The sequence below is a fragment of the Sorex fumeus genome, unplaced genomic scaffold (genome assembly GCF_029834395.1).
Source record: "Sorex fumeus unplaced genomic scaffold, SorFum_2.1 ptg000017l, whole genome shotgun sequence".
Classification (NCBI taxonomy): Eukaryota; Metazoa; Chordata; class Mammalia; order Eulipotyphla; family Soricidae; genus Sorex; species Sorex fumeus.
Window position 1 is genome coordinate 1267001 of NW_026606074.1, and position 19680 is coordinate 1286680.

At 55.4% G+C, this 19680-nt stretch overlaps 3 protein-coding genes across 3 annotated transcripts; all 3 read left to right on the top strand.

Moving 5' to 3' along the window:
• On the top strand, positions 1–960 carry LOC130021580 (olfactory receptor 6F1-like). Its single transcript, XM_056112336.1, has one exon. The coding sequence runs from the start codon at positions 1–3 to the stop codon at positions 958–960; it is 960 nt and encodes a 319-aa protein (XP_055968311.1).
• An 8913-nt stretch (positions 961–9873) lies between these two features.
• Positions 9874–10821, top strand: LOC130021581 (olfactory receptor 14A16-like). The gene has a single exon (XM_056112337.1). The coding sequence runs from the start codon at positions 9880–9882 to the stop codon at positions 10819–10821; it is 942 nt and encodes a 313-aa protein (XP_055968312.1). The 5' UTR covers positions 9874–9879.
• A 4741-nt stretch (positions 10822–15562) lies between these two features.
• Positions 15563–16513, top strand: LOC130021582 (olfactory receptor 14K1-like). The gene has a single exon (XM_056112338.1). The coding sequence runs from the start codon at positions 15563–15565 to the stop codon at positions 16511–16513; it is 951 nt and encodes a 316-aa protein (XP_055968313.1).
• The last annotated feature ends 3167 nt before the right edge of the window (positions 16514–19680 follow it).

The following is a 19680-nucleotide window of genomic DNA, read 5'->3' on the forward strand; positions in this document are numbered from 1 at the left end:
ATGGACGGGACCAACCAGACAACCGTGGCCGAGTTCATCTTTCTCGGGTTCCCGGGGACGTTCCCCCTGCGGCTGGCACTGTTTGTGATGTTCCTCACCATCTATCTGCTCTCCCTGGCGGGAAATACGCTCATCATCATCCTGGTTCTCTTGGACGCCACTCTCCAGACACCCATGTACGTCTTCCTAGGGAATCTGTCCTTCCTGGAGATCTGGTACACCACAGCCACGGTGCCTAAGCTGCTAGCCACCTGTGTCTTGCAGGTGACCACCATCTCAGTCTCAGGGTGCATCACCCAGTACTATTTCTTCTTCTCCATGGGTGCCACGGAGTGCATCCTGCTGGCCGTCATGGCCTATGACCGGTACCTGGCCATCTGCCGCCCATTGCACTACCCGCTCCTCATGAGCCTGCCCAGGTGCCTGCGCCTGGCCGCGGGGTCTTGGGCCGGGGGCTTCATCGCCCCACTCCTACCAACCCTGCTCATCTCTCGGCTGCACTTCTGTGGCCCCCAGAAGATCAACCATTTCTTCTGTGACTCAGACCCTATTTTCAAGCTCTCCTGCTCAGACACGTTCCTGGTGGAGGCCCTGGGGTACACATGCAGCTCCGTGGTGATTCTGAGCTCCTTCCTGCTCACCATGTCCTCCTACTGCCACATCGTGCTCACCATCCTCAGGATGGCCTCCCGCGAGGCTCGCCGGAAAACTTTCTCTACCTGCGGCTCCCACCTTAGTGTGGTCACCATCTACTATGGCACCATCATCTTCGCCTATGTCCGCCCGCCGGCCAAGTACAACTTCACCATCAGCAAGGTCATCTCTGTGTTCTACTGCGTGGTAACGCCACTGGTTAACCCGCTTATCTATACTCTGAGAAACAGAGATGTGAAGAAAGCTTTCAGGAAGGTGCTGGCACGCAAGGCATGGCTCTCAGCTGGAAACACGCGGGAGATTTGATCGCCACCAAGAGGGGCCCTTTGGAAGGCATTCTGCCGTGCACACGTAGTGTTGGGACCTGGACGGAGAATGTGGTGCCACTCATGAGGGCACCTCTCTGTCCTCCAGGCTGCAGCCTAGGTAGGCCTCTGTTTCTGCACTAAAGAATGCCTTAGGTCAGCCCCAAGGGCCTTGAGTCCCCGGGGCACCTGTTGCAGGGACACCAGCTGGTCTGCTCTTTGTTGAACATTTGCATGGACTGAAACTCATTTCCAGCAAGTGAAGCAATGCCGCTCCATCCGATGGGTGGGCTTTTGAATGGACCACTTGGTACCTCAGTCACACACCCAATAAACTGGTTCTGTGTGGATGTCAAGGTGGTAGTCTGCGGCGGCATGGCTGGCAATATCACTGGGAATGGGGATATAACTGTTGGCTGCCATCAGGGGGCAGCAGGGCGGAGAATCCTTAGAATAAGATTGCTGTGTTTTATGGTCAGTCAGCAAAATAGATGAAGAAACGCTGCCAGATGAATCAGCCAAGGGGACAGGGCAGTGAGCGGGCACAGGGTGCTGGGACCCAGACACAGGGCAGTGAGTGGGCACGGGGTGCTGGGACCCAGACACAGGGCAGTGAGCGGGCACCGGGTGCTGGGACCCAAACACAGGGCAGTGAGTGGGCACAGGGTGCCAGAATCTGGGCACAGGGCAGTGAGCAGGCACAGTCTCCGGGTGTGGCGGTGGGAGTATGGCCAGACAGGGGCCCTGCCCAGGGTCTGTGTCCTGGCCTAGGCAGAAGGGGAGCTCTTGAATCATGTGCCATGACAGTGTGTTGGGGTGCCCTTCTGGCCCCCTCGTCCTTCTGGATCTTCCATCTTGCTCTTCTCCACAGGAAAGGAAGAGGAAGAGAAATAGACTCCTGTTTTTGCTCATGAGAGCTGGGAGAGAATCTTGAGGTGATTAGGGGAACGTCTGGAGACAGTTTTCAAGATTTAGCATTCACTTCTGGTTGTCTCTCAAACTTGACAAAATGCTTTAGGCACTTGTATATTTGGGGGACTTGGGGACTTCCTGGAGCCACACTTGGTGATTCTCTACCAACCGGTTTAGTACTCAGGTCTTGTGCTACCAGCAATGCTTGGCGGACCATGTGGTGCCAGAGATCAAATCAGGGTTCCCCTCGTGGAGGAATGTGCCCCCACCCCGCCTTATCTTACTGGCCCCATATCTCTGGGACCACCCATTTAGGTGGTGGTCAGGGGGCCATGCCAGGTCCCGTCCCCAGGCCTTGCTGCTTGGCAGGGGCCCTGTGAGCCTCATCTCTCGGCACAGCCCCAAAGCCAGCAGACTGTGAGCCTGCTTTCGGAGATTGCTGTTAGGTTTCTGTGTTGTCCCATAAGCAGCGCTGTTGACTTGCTGCACTAACTGTTCTTCCTATTTCCCATGGCTCCTCTCAGCAGTTTCCACACGAACCCTCTGCCCCACCATTTCCCTGTGGAACAGCCTGAAGGGAGTGGCTCCCCCATGAAAACTCCACACAGCGTTGTTCCTTCTAGAAGGAAAGTGCTGGCCCCACTTTTCTGAGGGACCTGGCTTGGAAGGTCTGTGCCCCGGCATCTCCCAGTGCCCACCACCCCTGTGTACTGACTCCCCCTCCCGAATCACGGCATCTCCCTGCACCCTGGTCCCTACACCTTAATCCCTGCACTCACCACCCCTGCCCCCTAATCACCATACCTCACCACCCTGCACCCTAATCACCGCACCACACCACCCCTGTACCCTGATCACCACACCCCACCACCCCTGCATCCTGCTCTCTGCACCCTAATCAGTGCACCCCACTGCCCCTCCACCATGCTCTCTGTAGCCTAATCACTACACCCCACCACCCGACACCCTAACTCCCCACCTTAATCACCGTGCCCCACCACCCCTGTACCCTGACTCCCTCACCCAGTCACTACACCCCACCACCCCTTTAACCTGCTGTCTGCACCCTGACTCCCTGTACTCCATCTCCCATGCACCTCGACTTCCTGCACCCTGACTCCCTATACCCTACTTTCTGTACCCTATCTCCCCTGCTCTCCACACCCAACTCCTCCTGCACCTCAGTCCCTGCACCCCGACTCTTTCAGTAGCACACTTAGCATCTGCGCATCACTGAGCTTCAGACACCAATCATGTCCACCTCTCAGTACCAGGGATCTGAGCCTGTCCCCTGCAGACCATCTCCCAGGGAAACTACACGTCACACTTATGTGCCTCAGACTCCTCCTTCCTACGACACATGCCTCAGGCCCCCCTTCCCTGGGCACATCCAGGCAGGCTGAGTGGTCCCAGGACTCTGCTCAGGGACCCTCCCTCCATCTCCAATGCTGGTGTCTGGCAGTCCGGTCATTCATCCTGCTCCCAAGAGATAGCTGTGTCCCGTATTTCCAGACTCATGCACTGATGAAGCTGCATCAACAGAAACTGCAGCCCCCTCCCTTCACCTCCCTCCTCTTCCACAAGGGCCATGATTCGGAGTCTCCCTCTGGGTAAATGCAGTGGACACTGACTTTGTTCAGCAGGCTGGGTTGGGGGTGGGGGGAAAAGCATGAGACAGAAATAGGAATCTCCGAACTCTGCAGAAAACACAGGGAAAGTTTGCACAGCGCCAGTGAGACTCACATCTACCCCTCTCCTGTGTGTGTTTGGGGCCAGGTAGGTCAGGTCTTTGTCTTGTCTCTGCGCCTCAGAAGCTCTGTATTTCAAGTCCCCACTCTCAGAATCCCGGGCCAGCCTCATGCACCCTGGCCTATCTCCTTGGTCCGCTGTGGTGTGAGCCCCCCTGGAAGGGTACAGCCATCTGTTCCCTCCCACCCCAGCTTCTCGCCATGACACAGGACATGCACTCGTTGGCCAGCTCTGACTGGACTGTGTGATGAGGACACTGCCCTGGAGATAAATCTGGGTGAGAGGTACACACGTGAATGTGAGCACAATGAAGCAGATGCACCCTGCTGAGAAATCCCACAGCAATGAGGAAAGACCAGAAGGTACAGGAACTTTCGCACACCCTCACAGTGGAGCCTGTAGAGCATGAGAGTCATGAAGAGCTGAGGAAACTTTAGACAACCACAGACATCTAGTTTATACACCAGCAGACATCTCTGTGCTGGGAAGAGCAAAAGTACAGGCTAGAGTGTCATGGAGTAGCTACAGGATATGTTCCTCTTCCAGTGTTGCCTGAGCTCCTTCAGGAGACACACAGTGGACACAGCTGTCCCTCAGTTTTCCGTGCTGCCCACAGTGAGTTCCCAGACACTAGCCATGGCTAAGAGCCACTGCCAAGACTCCCCCAGCAGAGCTGCAACCACCCTATATTGGAATGGACAAGAGCCAGGCCTTTCACACACACACACCCAGGGCCCCGTTGCATGCCCTCCGGGTGTGGGGGTTGGGGCACATAGAGCATGGACACAGCTTCCCCTGAAGGCCAGCTCCCTCTGGGGAGCTTCACAGACAAAGCCCTGTACTGACAGGGCGAGTTGAGCACCTCCCCTCCCAGACCCCCAGCCCTCCCAGGTTCTGGCCCCGAGACCTTTTGGTCATGTGTAGGATAACATTGGTTTGTCCTTTCTCCCTTGCCACAGGAACCTTAGGTTTATCGGGTTACACCCATCACAGTGCTCCTGAGTCACTCCCATTCCTTTGCTTATCTGTAAACTCTTCCCTGTGCTCTCCCTCAACCAGTTAATCACCCTTTTTCCCTAATCAGATTCTGTTAATTTGTAAGGCCAGATCCTTCTAAGGACACTGAACTTGTATTGTAAGTTAATACTGCCTTTGTGCTTTCCTTATATCTTTTGAATAGTTTATTTAAAGCAATGTCCTTTTTGTATGGACAAAGGAAGACAGTGAATATTATGCTTTTGTAACTTGGGAGTAAATTGTCTCCGAACAGTATGCACTCCGGGGCATCTGCTTTCTCGACTTAAGCCTGTTTCCCTTAGTTCCTAACACCCCAAAAGCAGGGTCCTGACGAGGGACTGAGTGGACCTAGGGCAAGCCGTGAGCTACACTGGCATTGAAATGGGCCCAGCAAAAGTGCATGATACTCAATTATAAGTTGAGAGAATGATCATGGACAAATTCTATCATGATCCAAAAGTAATGACGAGATTAGAACCCTGCTAGGGATAGGAAAGACTAATCTGGCCTGAGCACTGTCATCTGAGATCAAGATGGCCCCAGGAGAGCAATTCTTCATGTATCTCTTACTGTGTTCATACAAAATGAGTAACAATATGAATGTTTATACGTTTGTTGGACAAGGAGAGGAGCAATACACCCATGGGATTCCGCTCTTTGGGTGGCTCATCCTGCTGAGTGAGAATCTGTCCTAGAAGAAGCTTCCCCTGAGGGAAAGACTTTACCTCTGTTGATTGTATGACCACACCTATGTGTAAGCCCCAACCCCTCGTGCTTTGGGATTTAACTAGACTGTAAGAGTGTGCTGGGGGAGGAGAAGGAGAAGGAGAGAGCCAGAAGGAGATCGAAGTGGCATCAAGGAGAATGAAGTAGCATGGGGGAGGAAGAAGGAGAAGGAGAATCAGAGGAGAATAGAGATGGGAATGGAATAAACACACCAGCCAGCCTGGCCCTCATTTCTTCCTTCATCTGCCCATCGCCATCAAACTCCCCAGGGTGGGGGAAGCGGCCCGGGACTACCAAACACAGGTGGCAGAGAGAAAGAGCCACCACACCGAGGCCCTCCCGTAATTCCTTTAGTAATTACACAGTCGTGAGCACTTGCTCTCACACGTTCAAGGGTGAGGTTTTCACACTGGGGAGTCCAGTCAGTGGCACCCTGCATTACAGCTCCCACGACTGCCACGAGCACTGCAAACCCCATCTAAGCATTGTTGTTTGCTTGTGAGCACTCAGGCAGGAGGGGAGCCCCACTGCCCGTGGGCCCTCCTGTTGGAAGTGAGAAGAGACAGCAGCATCCTGGACATGTGGGCAGGCCCAAAAAGAACCAAAAACTCAAGAAAGAAAAGTGCAATTCGCTCCGTCGACAGCAGGAAGACAGCGGACAGGAGAAGGTGGCAACAGGGACGAGATGCTCAGAACCACCTCAGGCTGGACTTTATTTGGATCAAGGCTTCCTCCTGGTCGGGTCAGGCGGGGGCTCACATACAGTGGGTGCATGTAGACAGGCACCTGGTTGGGCCTGGTCGGGTCAGGTGCGGCAGTATGCACAGGACAGTGTGCACAGGTGCTGTTCAGACACTCACACCCCCAGCATCCGGGGATGGTCAGGACGAGGTGGAATCCCCAAAAGCCAGAGGAGGACCTTGCAGCCCATTCTGGCGTGCCGAGTGCCTGCTCCTCGGTGTGACAGGAAGCCAGGAGGAAGCCGGAGGTGCCAGCAAATGCCACTTTCTCCCAGAGAATGTAGAAGAGTGAAACCAAACTGGGGAGAAGCCCTTCCACTATGCCCCAGATGCCCACCACGTGCAACACAGGTGCAGGAGCATTGCTGGGAACAGAGGCATCCCCTTAGAAACAACAGCCCACAACCATCACTCTGTTTCTTTCACTTCACACATTAAAATGAAAAATATGTCTGGACCAGAGCCAGGACCTTGCCCACGGCCCTCTTTGTATCCCAGCTTCACAGGCTGTACATTGTAGAATACGGACACCAGTCCCTTCAGGGACGATGAGGCGGTCACTTTCGGTGCTAAGTATGTGATGATCCTGGAAAAGACAAGAAGATGACCACCGTGAGGGGGGGCAGACAGGTGGAGAAGGCCTGCGCTGTGCAGAGGGGATCCTCAGGACAGTGGAGAAAACGTGGACATAGGAAACTACTATCAAAGTGAAACACTAAAGCCGAACCACAGCTCCCGATGGTGAAGGTGTACTTGAGAATCTGGTCCCCGGCACAGGCCAGCACCAGCAATGAGGAATGTCTCAGGAGAAGTGTGCACGATGTTGGTCCCACAGAAGCGGACAGAGGACGTCCCTGCCACATGCAGATTGCCGTACATGCAGCTGCTGAACCACAACACCATCACCATCCACACATAGGCATCTCGGGGACCCAGGTTGGGCACAAGGAGCCACATGCCAGGGGCACATACTGTTTATCTGCCACATGCCATGAGCATGTGTCATTCATCCTGACCCTGGAAACAGCAGCCAGCTGCTTCTCTCACTAATAGCAGCAGCCTCCACATGGGTGGCATCAGCAGTGGTGTGGCAGGTCCCTGCTGAGAGACCCGCGGGAACAGCCTGGAGGGCAGCCCCACCCCGTGCAGTACAGTTGAGTATGTGTACAGTTTGTGGTATGTGAGTCAGATCTGAGTGATCAGGTGTTTACAGCAGGGCATGTGCAGTCGGGTGTGGCGGGGGCTCACGTACAGTGGGTGCGTGTAGACAGGCACCTGGTTGGGCCTGGTCAGGTCAGGTGCGGCAGTGTGCACAGGACAGGCACCATTCCCCATGGTGTCAGCACGCTTCCCTCCAGGCCAGTGCAGACTTCATGTCTGTGGGGAGTAGAATGTTTTCTATCTGTCCTGCACACGGCCAGCTTCCCACTGAGTGGGACAAGGATTGAGTTAGTTTTTCATGACCCATCATTTTCAGGCTTCTTCTGTGGGGCACTTTAAATCATTTTTATTGGGGTCACACTGGTCCCCAGCCCTGCACCCAACAGCTGCTGATACCAAGATCAGATGAGGAAGTTCTCAGATCACTGAGAGGGGCCGCAGCTCAGCAAAGCTTCTTCTACTCTGGGAGCAGCCAACACGTCCACTGCCTCTGACCTTCTCACTTCACGTGGACATGCCATTTGTTCATGCCTGTAACTGTATGCCCTGGATGTAGTGATGCCGGTGTCCGTGGTGCTGAGATTTTCATTCTAAACTCGGACTGTGCAATGCTACTGTAAAGGGTCTCAGTGGGCATTGGCGACTTCATTTCTGTGTGCTGTTAACCCTCATGTCTCTGAGTAGGAGCTGCAGACTGCATAAACAGAGGTGTTTTCAGCTCCAGACTAAGTAAAAGCCCGTGGAAGAGGCATTCCTTGCAGGCAGGCGTGCAGTGCTGGCAGGGAGGAAAAATGCAAGTGGACACAGGCTTTGGGAAGACTCTTCGGCGCGTGTCAGTCTGAAAGTGATCTCACCGATGAAATTGCTCAAAAAAGTGTTTTAAAAGAAAACACACACCTGTAAAATATATATATACAGTACTAGTCATAGCTGACTTTTCATGTCGAAATTTTAAAATATTTTTATTCACATTCAGAAATGCGCATGCATTAGAAATGGAAAACTGAGCATCCCCAGCAGCTGTCGAATGGGTGTCTGGGAGATGTGTGAAGGACAAGACAGCCAGGCAGAGCAAACAGTGACTTGGGGTCTCTGTGCTGCTTTGCAGACAAGGGACATCCTAAAGCAGATCTTGGGGAGACGTGCCCAGTTTCTCCCAGCAGCCCCTGGAGCACAAAGCAGGAAGGCCGTGGAAGGTTCTGCACTTGCCCCTAGTGGGCACAGTGGCATTGGAAGTGGCCCACTCTCCTGACAGGAGGGGTGCACACAGACTGAAGGGTAGCAGCGTGTCCACCCTTCATTCCCACACAAGTGTGATGCAAGCTGTACGCGGTGTTCCTGCTGTTGCTGGGTCTCAGGGCCAGAGCGCCCGCTGGGTGGAAGGAGGGTCCCTTCATGGGCTGACGCCTCCCTGCAGCAGAGCTCCTGGGAACCCACTAATTAGCTCCCAGTCTGTGTGTCCCAGGAGGTGTGAGGCCAGTTAAGCCTCCTGCAGCCCGTGGCCCTGGAGCTGCAATGGCCTGGGCAGCAATGAGGTGGGTGCATGCATCCTGCTGGGCCAACCTTCCAGTGCAGCCAGGTGCTTCCAGGTGAGCCAGAGGGTCCCGAGTGTCCCTGAGAATCCAGTGGGGAAAGTGTGTTTCTAGGAGGGAAGGGACTTCCCAGCCCCGCGGACCTCGACTCTACACTCATAAAGGGCACCATACTGGACTCACCAGAAAGCCAGGGGGACCCGAAAGACTGGCACTGTCGGTGAGAGGGGTCGGGGGGGCACAGTGAACAGGGGTGTGGGTACAGCGGCGCTCCGGTCACTGAGTAGGGGATTCAGTGCAGCTGCTTCCTCACCAGCATCCCAGAAAAGTCACAGTTTCCCTCAGTTAGTGTTCACATACACTGTCCAGTGGGTGCACAGGCCTGGGGTCCTGAAGAAGGAAACTATTGATGGGCCAGCTGCTTCCTGTGAGACCAGGATGAGTGGATATGTGGGACCTTCCAGGGTTCTGCTGGCTTTTCTGCAGTAGCTCACAGGAGGCTTGCTTTGTTTGAGCTCTCCACCTAACGGCATCTACGTTACAGTGTCCCGGACAGTCAACGGCCACAAATCATTGGCACGATTCTACCTTGTCCCAGAGAAACCTTAGATTCCTGCCATGCCCCCTACCCCACAGGGCTACACTGCAAGAGGCTAGAAAAGGAAAGGGGAAAATCTAGCTTCTCAGTTACTCTTAGGGATGCGCCCAGGGTATTAAAAAAACATTTCAGTCAACCGAAGCAGATTTCCAACTATGATTTCATGCTACTTCCTTTATCCACACCCCCTGCTCCTCTGATGCTAGTCTGTGAAAGACAGAGAAATCTTTCACTTATGGACAGAGAAGGTGGGATTTAGTGGGATTTCTGCAAAAGCTCAAGACTGTTATAGAACAGCCTGCTTTGCTTTATTTGTAAGGCTAATTTATTTATAAAGCTAACATGCTTGGCTTTACACCCTTTGAGGACATTCTAAGTCATCCCGGGGAGTGGCCGCATGCTTTATGAATAGTAGGGCCGGCAAGTAGAGAATGGTCCTTAGGCACCAGGCCAGCTGTCTTTTGCCTGCACAGTTGAGAGCCAGCATGCCTGAGCCACTAGCCAACGCAACGGCCATCATGGAGTTCCTGCTCCTGGGGCTCCCCGATGACCAGGGGCTGCAGATTCTCTGTGCCAGCCTCTTCCTCCTGATGTATCTGGTCGCCCTGACGGGAAATCTGCTCATCATCACCCTCACCACCACAGACTGGCGACTCCAGGCACCCATGTACTTCTTCCTGAGGAACTTGTCCTTGATCGACATATGCTACATCTCTGCCACCGTCCCCAAGTCCATCCTGAACTCTGTGGTCCACAGCTACTCCATTTCCTTCGCGGGCTGTGCGGCTCAGGTGTTCCTGGTGATAGGCTTTGCGGGGGCAGAGTTCGCCCTCCTGCTTGCGATGTCCTATGACCGCTATGCCGCCATCTGTCACCCCCTGCACTACGAGGCCATCATGAGCAGAGGCACCTGTGTGCGGATGGTGACGGCGTCGTGGTTCAGCGGCTGCGTGTACGGCTCTCTGCACGTGGCAGGGACGTTCTCCGTCCGCTTCTGCGGGTCCAACATCGTGCACCAGTTCTTCTGCGACATTCCCTCGCTGCTGGTGCTGGCCTGTCCCGGGGACCAGATTCTCGAGTACGCCTTCATCATCGGGAGCTGTGGTTTGGCTTTTGTGTGTTTCGCTTTGATGGTAGTTTCCTATGTGCACATTTTCTCCACTGTCCTGAGGATCCCCTCCACCCAGGGCAGGTTTAAGGCCTTCTCCACCTGTCTGCCCCACCTCACAGTGGTCACCCTCTTCCTCTTCTCAGGATTTATCGCCTACTTAGGGTCGGCTTCAGAGTCGCCATCAACGTTGAATGTCTTCATGTCTGTGCTATACTCCCTCTTGCCTCCCAGCCTGAACCCCGTCATTTACAGCCTGAGAAATGCAGATATGAAGGTGGCGCTTAGCAAGTTTTGGGGTGGGAAAAATGCAGTCTAAAGTCACAGTGACTGATGCCAGCAGACTGGAGTATAAATGCACTCTCGTCCGCAGTCTGTCTCATCGTTGCAGCCCCTTAGTGTGTGGGGCCCATGGGTCTGTATTGTGTCTTAGCAGTTCCCGGGTCAGGGGGTGACGCCAGCTGCAACGTTGACACCCATAGTTCACGATGGCCATGCAGTCATGATTTTCAGCTCCTGTACTTCCTCACCAGCACTACTTCTGTTTCCACTTTGGGATGGTGTCACAGTGCTTTCAGCTGCAAGCACTGCGAATCCTGCTTCCAGTTCCTCCTTGCAGTAGTTTCTGAAAGTGAGTAATTTCAGATTTGTGATTGTCCACTATTCATTTGTGTGTCAAGGATATTTTTCATAAAGAATGTTGGATGGATTCAGTCATCAATGCACAGATCTGGGTTTGCAAGTACCACCGTCTTGCGATCTTTAAGGAACTGGTTTGCAAATGGGAAGTTCTCACTACCCAGTCCCTCTTGAGGAAGTTAACCACGAACAGAGTTATGGGGTCACACAAGCCATGCTTTCTCTGCTGTATTCTTGTCCTTCAAAATCTTGTTTCCCAGAAACACAATGTCTAATGATGTAGCACTTGTTTGAGATAGAAATTCCATTTCTCCTCAATTTAAATTTGTCCATTTTCATTTACTCCTAAAATTATTTTTAATTTTATGTTAGTCTGTTACCGTTAAATGTGTACCTTAGTTTTTTTTTACTTCCAGTTTACTTGTAATACAGTCATGTGGAAATTAGTTTTCTTTGTATGACATTGGCTTTATTCCACCATCATTCTTTTCTGGGTCTCTTGTCCTTACACTTGTTTTCTCTGTCATTTCCCCTGTATTTCTTTGTTTTTATTTTCCTCCTCCTTAAAAACAGCGTTAACTGACTCCCTGTCAATAACCTATTTCTGTAGTTATTCACTGTTCTTTTTCTGACTGCTCACTATCTCCTTTTTCTTCTCCTTTCCCTGCTTGTGGTGGAATCTGCAATGGGAGGATGATGGTTCATCCTGGTGGTGGTGGTAAGAGTTTGGCAGGGTCACCCTGCCTACTGAAGTGCTTCATGGGGGCTCCCGTTGTTTCTGCACAGAGCCATAGATGAGGAATTTCCCTGGTGCCTTGCTCTCATTTGGAAGTCTGAGCCCCACATGGTTAACAAGGGTGTGCTTGGCTTTCGGCCGTACCTTGATACTGCGGCTCACACCTGTGACATAGGAGCCAGCAGGAACAGGTTCCCCTCGGCCACTGCCTCCTCCCGTCTGTATTCAGGGGGTCATTCCACTGCCTCTAGATGCGGCTTCATGAGGGCTTCTCCTGCCGGGGTCATGCTCCTGGTGGTGATTCTGACCCATCTGGGAGTTGGGCATCTGCACCTTCCCCACCTTCAGCCTCCCTAAGGGGTGGCGGAAGTCTGGTCTCACTGCCCTTCTCCCTCCTGTCTTGAGCTCTTGGAGCAAGTGATCCGGGCTGTTGAACCTTCACACCCGCTGCCCCCTCTCTCAGACCCTGTCCCCATGCTGAACCTCTCGCCTTCTTTTGCTTTCATTCATCACGGTGAAACTTTCAGTTTCATATTTGTTGCGTAGCTTGGGGTGCCAGGGACATGGCTTGTTTGTTCTTTTTTGTTTGTTTTGAGGCCACACCCAGTGTTGCTCAGGGATCATTTCTGGAGAAGCTTCGGGGACCATATGGGGTGCTGTTATAATTTTGATGTGGTCTTTATCTCCTCTAAATGCTTCTCTAGGGGGTATGTTTTAATGTCAAGCTTGTGTCTTATAGTTGGCTGTAAAAGTTTTATGGTGTCGCATGAAGATCCTTACCACATCAGTCTGGTCCTTCATCTTCATTGTTATTGTTTTGTTTGGGGGCCACACCGTGATGTTCAAGGGTTACTCCTGGAGGAGCTCAAGGGACCGCATGGGTTGCCAGAATTGAACCTGGGACACTTGCATGCAAAGCAAGTGCCCTCCCCCCTCTCCTATAGTTCCAGCCTCCAGTCTTCATATTTTTAGTATCGTGTCTCTCCCTCTTCCCCTCTCTCTCCTCCTCTCTCTCCTTCCCTTCTCTCACTCTCCTTCTTTCTCCCTCCCCTCTCCCTTCCTTTCTCTCCCTCCTCTCACTCTCCCTGTCCCTTACTCCTTCCCCCTCCCCCCTCTCCATCTCTCTCTCTCTCTCTCTCTCTCTCTCTCTCTCTCTCTCTCGTTTCTCTCCCTCTCCCCCTCCCACCTCTCACCTCTCCCCCTCTCTCCCTCTCTTCGCCCTCTCTCTCCCCCTCCTCCTCTTTCTCCATAGTCTTGTCTTGGCTTTCTGGTAGGATGACTCTGGGTCTGTCCCTCTGCTGTAACCCTTGCTCCATACCCCCTCTGATGAATATTGAAGGGGTGCTGCCCCGTTGTGGCTGGGACGTTGTGGGAGGCCTGGTTCTCTCGCTGCCTCCTTGGCGTGGGGGTGCTGTGTGCTTGTTCCAGTGCCAGAGGGGTGCTGCCCAGTGGCTTGCCCGGGTGCTTTCAGCACTCTGTTGTGGGTAGGGGGTGAGATACAGTCACCAGCAGTCCAAGTCTACATCCAGCGCCTCAGGCCACAAGCCCGAGTTGGAAATCCCTCCTCGGGGTCCATAAAGCCCAGCCTTGGTTTCACCAATGAGATGATGGGCTGTTGAGGGCAAGCGTCTCCTGACCGCCCACTTCCAGCCCACGCCCCAGTCTTGCCTTTGATTGTGTCACAGGCTTTCACATCAGGACACGGCACCACGCTGTCCGAGACTCTGCTCTGCCCATTTCACCAAAACCTCAAGCTGGAGAACTGTTTCTGGTCAAAATGCGTATTTTTGGTACCTCAGAGGAATGGTGATAAATAGCAACATCTGGGGAAACGGAGAACAAAAATCGGGTCCAGATACCTGGAGGCCCCTGCAGGATCCCGTCCTGCAGCTGAGGCTGAGAGGGGGGCTGTGGTCACGTCTCTTCTCCCCATCAGCCCCACCTGAGCAGGAGGCGGGCCCCGGAGCCCTGGCCTGGCCTGCCCTGTCCTGCCAGAGGGACGGTGGAGGCATGGCCGGGCCTACTGGAGGGACCCTGGAGTCCACTTCTGCTGTAGGGGCCCTGGAGAGCTAACAGGGACAGCCCTGGGACCGGCTACCACCCAGAGCGGTGGCTGGGCAAGCTAATGGGCCCCGCAGGCAGGCCCTCCGGCCCCAGGAGGAGCTGCTATCTGCCAGCCCCTCATTCCCCAGAGGGCACCGTGTGACTGGCACCCAGTTCTCTTTAAAGCCGCTGAGCCTTCCGTCATGCCAGGGCTGGAGAGAGCTGGTATGACCGGCAGCACCTCAGCCACTGCGCAGCAGGTAAGTGGCCCCTGGGGTCTCCAACTTTGCAGGAAGTTCCTGGGCAAGAACGTCTGCAGAGCCCCCTGAGCTGATCTTCACAGACCGTTTCTGAGCCAGGGGCTCCCAGGCCACTCTCCAGAGCCAAAGAGGGATCGGAACAAGGGTCAGAGAGAGCATGTGCCACATAGGGGTGGGGAGCATCCCACATAGGGGTGGGCTCTGAGCATGGGCATGGGGCCTGGTCTGGGGCAGGACAGACACACCTGCTCTGATCTGCCTGCCTGGGTTGTGCACCCCAGAATAATGTAGTAAGTATCCCAGTGGCCTGGAACCCTGTCCCCACCGACCCCAGAGAGGTTTGACTGGCCAGGCTTACGCCACTGAACCCAGCATGGCCAGGGCCTTGTGACTGACAGGAGGTCATCTCTGCCCCCGCTGGCCCCACCACCAACGGCACAATTGTCTCTCCCTTCAGTCACCTGCGCTGCCCTCAGCCCTCAGAGGGAGCCTGGTGGGGCTGCTGGTGACTATCAGGCAGCCGCATCTGTCCCTCCCACAGCATGTAGGGTGTGTGTGTGTGTGTGTGTGTGTGTGTGTGTGTGTGTGTGTGTGTGTTTAGGGGGCAAGGGGAGGGAGACTCTACACCAGACCCAGGCCACTGAGCTTGGAGGGACAGCGGGGCCCAGACCTGGCGAGACAGGAGAGTGCCCTGGTCCTTCCTGTGGGCAGGGCCGTTTGCTCACGGCAGTTCGGCTCAGCGCTGCTTCTGTAGACGTCTCCTCCCCCAGTGTCAGTTCAGCTGTGCCTTCTGATGAGCCTATGCCCACTGGCACTCTGGTGACCACACTCCCTTCTTACTGCCTTGCATCTCCTCTCCCGCAGCGCAGCCACGTCAGCACTGAAGCCAGCGGGTCACATGCTTCTCTGGGGGCGTAAGGACTGAGTGTGAGAAGCAAGTTGTCGGCCAAAATGCTTGATGTTGGGCCTGGAGCGAAAGGACAGTGGGTCGAGCACTTGCCTCACATGTAGCTGACAGTTGGTCCCCCAGAACCTGCCAGGCGTGATCCTGAGCACCAAGCCAAGAGAAAGTCCTGAGCACCAAGATGGGGGTGGCCAGATAAAGAACAGCAACAAAAGGTGCCATTCTATTTGTTTTCCAGCAGTTTTCTTTCTGTGTTGGGCCCAGGGGAGTTGTGAGACTGTGCAGACTCCCGCAGAACCATGCAGGTCACAGTAGCACATTCAGACTCACGCCCTCGCCCGTTCCTTCAGCACCCATAGTGGGTGCGTAACCCAGACATGATCCTTAGAGGTATCAAGCAGGTGCTTGGAGAGAAGCAGGGTCTGCGTGGCGCTGAGCTCCGTCCTGCCTGCCTGTGTCCACACTAGGCGAGCCAGCCATGGGCAACCTGACGGGCAGCACGGACTTCTGCCTGGTGCAGTTCTCCGCCTCCCGGGAGCTGCAGTGGCTGCACGGAGCCCTGTTCCTGCTCATCTACCTGGGCTCGCTCCTGGGCAACCTGCTCATCGTCCTGCTGGTCAGCCTGGACCACTGCCTGCACACGCCCATGTACTTCTTCCTGAAGCACCTGTCCCTGCTGGACGCCGGCCTCATCTCCGTCACCGTGCCCCGGCTCGTCGCCAGCTCCTTCTCGCACCGCAGCTCCATCCCGTGGGCCGGCTGCCTGCTGCAGGTGCTGCTGGTCATCCACTTTGCGGGCTCCGAGCTCTTCCTGCTCACGGCCATGGCGTACGACCGCTACGTGGCCATCTGCCACCCGCTGCACTATGAGATCATCATGGGCAGGGCCCTGTGCGTGCGCTTTGCCGTGGCCTCCTGGGGCCTGGGGGGCCTGTTCGGGAGCCTGTACGCGGGCGGCACCTTCTCCCTGTCTTTCTGCGGCTCTAGGAGGGTCCCCCAGTTCTTCTGTGACGTCCCGGCCCTGCTAAAGATCTCCTGCTCGGCTGACCACATGGCCATCAGCATCAGCGTGGCGGCCGGGGTTGTGTATGCGCTCTTCTGCTTTGTGTCTGTCGGCTTCTCCTATGTCAGCATCTTCAACGCGGTGATGCGGATCCCGTCACTGCAGGGCCGCTCCAAGGCCTTCTCCACCTGCATCCCCCACCTCACCGTCATCACCACCTTCATTGTCACAGGCACGGCCGCCTACCTGAAGCCGGTGCCTGACTCCCCGGGGCTGCTTGACCTCCTGGTGTCCGCATTCTACTCTGTGCTGCCCCCGTCACTGAACCCCCTCATCTACAGTCTGAGGAACAAGGAGATAAAGGCGGCTTTGGGAAGGCTGCTGTGGAGACTCAGCCACATTCGGTTCTGCGAGGGAAGGCTGTGAGCGCGTGCCTGGAAAGCTTAATTCCATGTTCGAGGGACACTCGGCTCCCTCATGGACGGTAGGAGGAGGCCCATGTCAGCGTGCCCGTGAGAGGCTCATGATCCCAACCACTTCCCAGAGCCCGTAGACACTGCATGCTGGGGCCTGGCAACCTCCAAGCTCTGGCGCTGTGGTGGGTTGAGGGGGCTGGCCGGGCAGTCCCAGCACAGAGCCCTGAGAGCTCGTGCCCATGGCTCAGTGGGGATGGTGCCACTGGGTGGGTAGGCAGGAGGCAGCCTCTTTGCTGGGTGCTGGGTAGGAACGGGATTGTGGGCCCCAACACGACCATCAGGTTCTGCCAACAGTAAGTCGACCCCCTGCCCCAGACTTCAGCAGGTGTGGAGAACAAACTGTATCAAAGGGCTTAAAGCCAAATCCTTAGAAAGCAGAGGGGTGTTGAGGAAAGCAGTGACCCCAATCACTGCTCTCAGGCTTCCAGGTGTTCACAGTGATCAGAATTTTACACCCACTTTCATTTTCATTTGCTCTTTATTACAAGTAAAATAAGAAGCTATTTCTCTCTTTTTGTTGGAGTTCTATGGCACTGAATTGTTGTGTCGTTTTAAAGATCGTGTTGAGTTCTCGTTGCTGGAATTTCCTGCCCTGAGTGAGCTGCTAAGTGGCTTTGTGCCACCACTGCTGGGCCTCCGTGCCTTAGGTCACACATGCCAGACTCATCCATGTGTGCTTTCTCTCTGCTCTCATTTGTTTGCTTCCTGGGTTGCTTCTCCTGTGGCAGTGGCTGTGGTGGCACAGGCACAGCTGAGATGCTGGCTGAAGGGGCACGGGCACGCCTGAGATGCTGGCCAGGGTGGCACACAGCCATGTCTTGTAGCATCTGCTTCTTGCACTCAGGGCTGGCCTCGACGTGGCTCTGCAGGGTCTCCACGGTAAAGGAGGTACCACGTGCGGCAGCAGAGGCCCCACAGCCCACCCTGGCCACTGGAGGAGGATTTTGCAGGGTATGGGGAGAGCAGCCCCAGGCCAGAGACAGCCTCAGCAGGGGACAAGGAAGCAGGCCCCGCGCCTGCGTCTGTCCTTGGCAGGGACACAGGGACTGTTCAGGGCCACTGGGCCAGGGCCGTGGAGTGTTCAGGAGGGAGGAGCCCCAGGCCTGGGAGCTGTTCCTCCTCTGAGTGTGTCTTCTAGCACGGGATTCACATGTTGTTCACAATCCTTCTTGGAACCTGGGGACTTGGTTCCACTTTGCTCTCGCTCACTGTGACCCTGGCATGGACTCTGGCTCAGTGCTACTGACCGCCAGGGGCTCTGCTGTCCTGTTCATAGATGTTCTGCTGATGTGCTGCAACTGTCTGGCTTGGCACCAGTGTGTGGGCATGCATTGCTGTGTTGGTTTAGTGTGGCCTGGCGGGTCACCAAGCATGTCCTTTCTCAACAAAGCCTCCACCTGGACCTTGAAGCCCAGAGGGGCGTGCCCTTGTGGCTGGCTGCCACAACTGCCTCCAGCTCCGTGGGTGTTTGCCACGGACTCGCACGCGTGGCGGCTGCGTGACTGAGTCTCATCCCACTGGGCTCTGGGACCTTTGCTGGAAGAGGCGTACTGTCTCTTCGCATCTGCCGAGCGCTCAGCGTGGTTGCCTTCATCCATCACGCCCAGCAGGCGCCTGAGATGCCACTCTCGTTGGTGGGGGACACTCAGGGAAAGGGAGTTAAATGCAAAACTCGGGGAAGGTCACATGGCGCTGGGGACCCTCGTTCCCCCGCTTCCTGGGTCTCCCAAGTGGACACATTAGGGAAGATGGGAGGCTGTTTTCTCACTGCTTCTGGGCAATAGAAATGAAGCCAGGCTGCAGCTCTGGGAGAACTGGCGGTTGTGTCCACTGAGGGTGGCATGCGCGTGCGTCCTTGTCATCTGATGAGACCCGGGGGGCTTCCCACATTATGCTGGCAAGACCAGAGGGGGCTGGGCGGCAGCATGACCCTGGAACTCCTGCAGAGCCGCCTGAACTCCTCCCCAGTCCCCTGAGAGCTTCACCCTGCCCTCTCAGCGTTCCATAAAGCTCCGCCGCATGCAGACAGGTACATCCAGCCCATGGGGACGAGTCCAGCTCTGGGGCCTTCCACACACACCCACGGCTCTCAAGAAGTAGCTTGGCTGAGGCGCACTCCCCACCTGACTGTGTGCTCTGCTGTCCGCAGGTGAGCGAGCATGTGGGGGCTGAGTTTCTGGGCCAGGGGGCACCAGCACATAGACACCGGTGCCTCCTCAGATCCCCCAGAGGGTACCACAGTTGGAGGGGCTGGTCTTCAGGATGGACTCCCCCACTGGCCAGGCGCTCCCTTGGGCAAGCCTGGGGAGAAGGGATTCCAGTCTGGGGCATGGCCCTCGGAACAGACAACCCTGTGGCTGACCCACACCAGTCACTGAGTCAGCCAGTAAGAGTTCTATCTCTCACTGTCCACTGTTCCTGGTGGCCAGGTCCTCAGGTAGCCTCTCTGCTGGAGAATCCCCCTCCTCCTTGTCTTAAATTCACTTTGAATCCGTCCCTGGGCTGCCCCATCGACCTCCCTGATAGAGACCGTTTGTGACATGGATGAAGCCCGACGTCCAGGCAGACATGTCAGCGGACACTCTGGCCATTACTCTCCATCTCATACACACAGCTGGGGTGACACAAGGGAAACTTCTGTCCCGTGGCCACAAGCTGGGTGCGGGAGCTGGGACAGCTTATGCCTGGGTCGCGGCCTCTGCTGAGATTACAGCCCAGGTCACTGCCAGTGCTCAGCCCAGCATGTGTCAATCCCCTCGCCCCGAGCCCAGGAGTGTCCGATGGCTCACAGACTCTCGGCTCATTCCAACTCAGGGTAATTCCCCACAAGAGCAGCAGGTCTCTCCTGAGTCAGCCCAAGGCAGAAAGACCCTGCCTGGGGAACACTGAGGGGGATGCAGGAAGCCCCCTGTCTCAGTCCCTTGTCCCGGCCTCATGCATTTGTCTTCCTACCTGCCCTTCTCACCTGGGGCTCCTCTGTCCAAACCCAGCCAATAAGGGGTCACAGACATCAACAGTGTAATGGTGGGCACTGAGTCCCAAATGATGTTGCCTTCATCTGGCCCTCGAGAAACCGACCACCAGGGGAGGTGATGCGAGCATGTTGGCTTTCTCCCG

Bases quoted from the DNA above. Each gene is read 5' to 3' on its own strand.
- LOC130021580 (XM_056112336.1), top strand. From the start codon at position 1: ATGGACGGGACCAACCAGACAACCGTGGCCGAGTTCATCTTTCTCGGG.
- LOC130021581 (XM_056112337.1), top strand. From the start codon at position 9,880: ATGCCTGAGCCACTAGCCAACGCAACGGCCATCATGGAGTTCCTGCTC.
- LOC130021582 (XM_056112338.1), top strand. From the start codon at position 15,563: ATGGGCAACCTGACGGGCAGCACGGACTTCTGCCTGGTGCAGTTCTCC.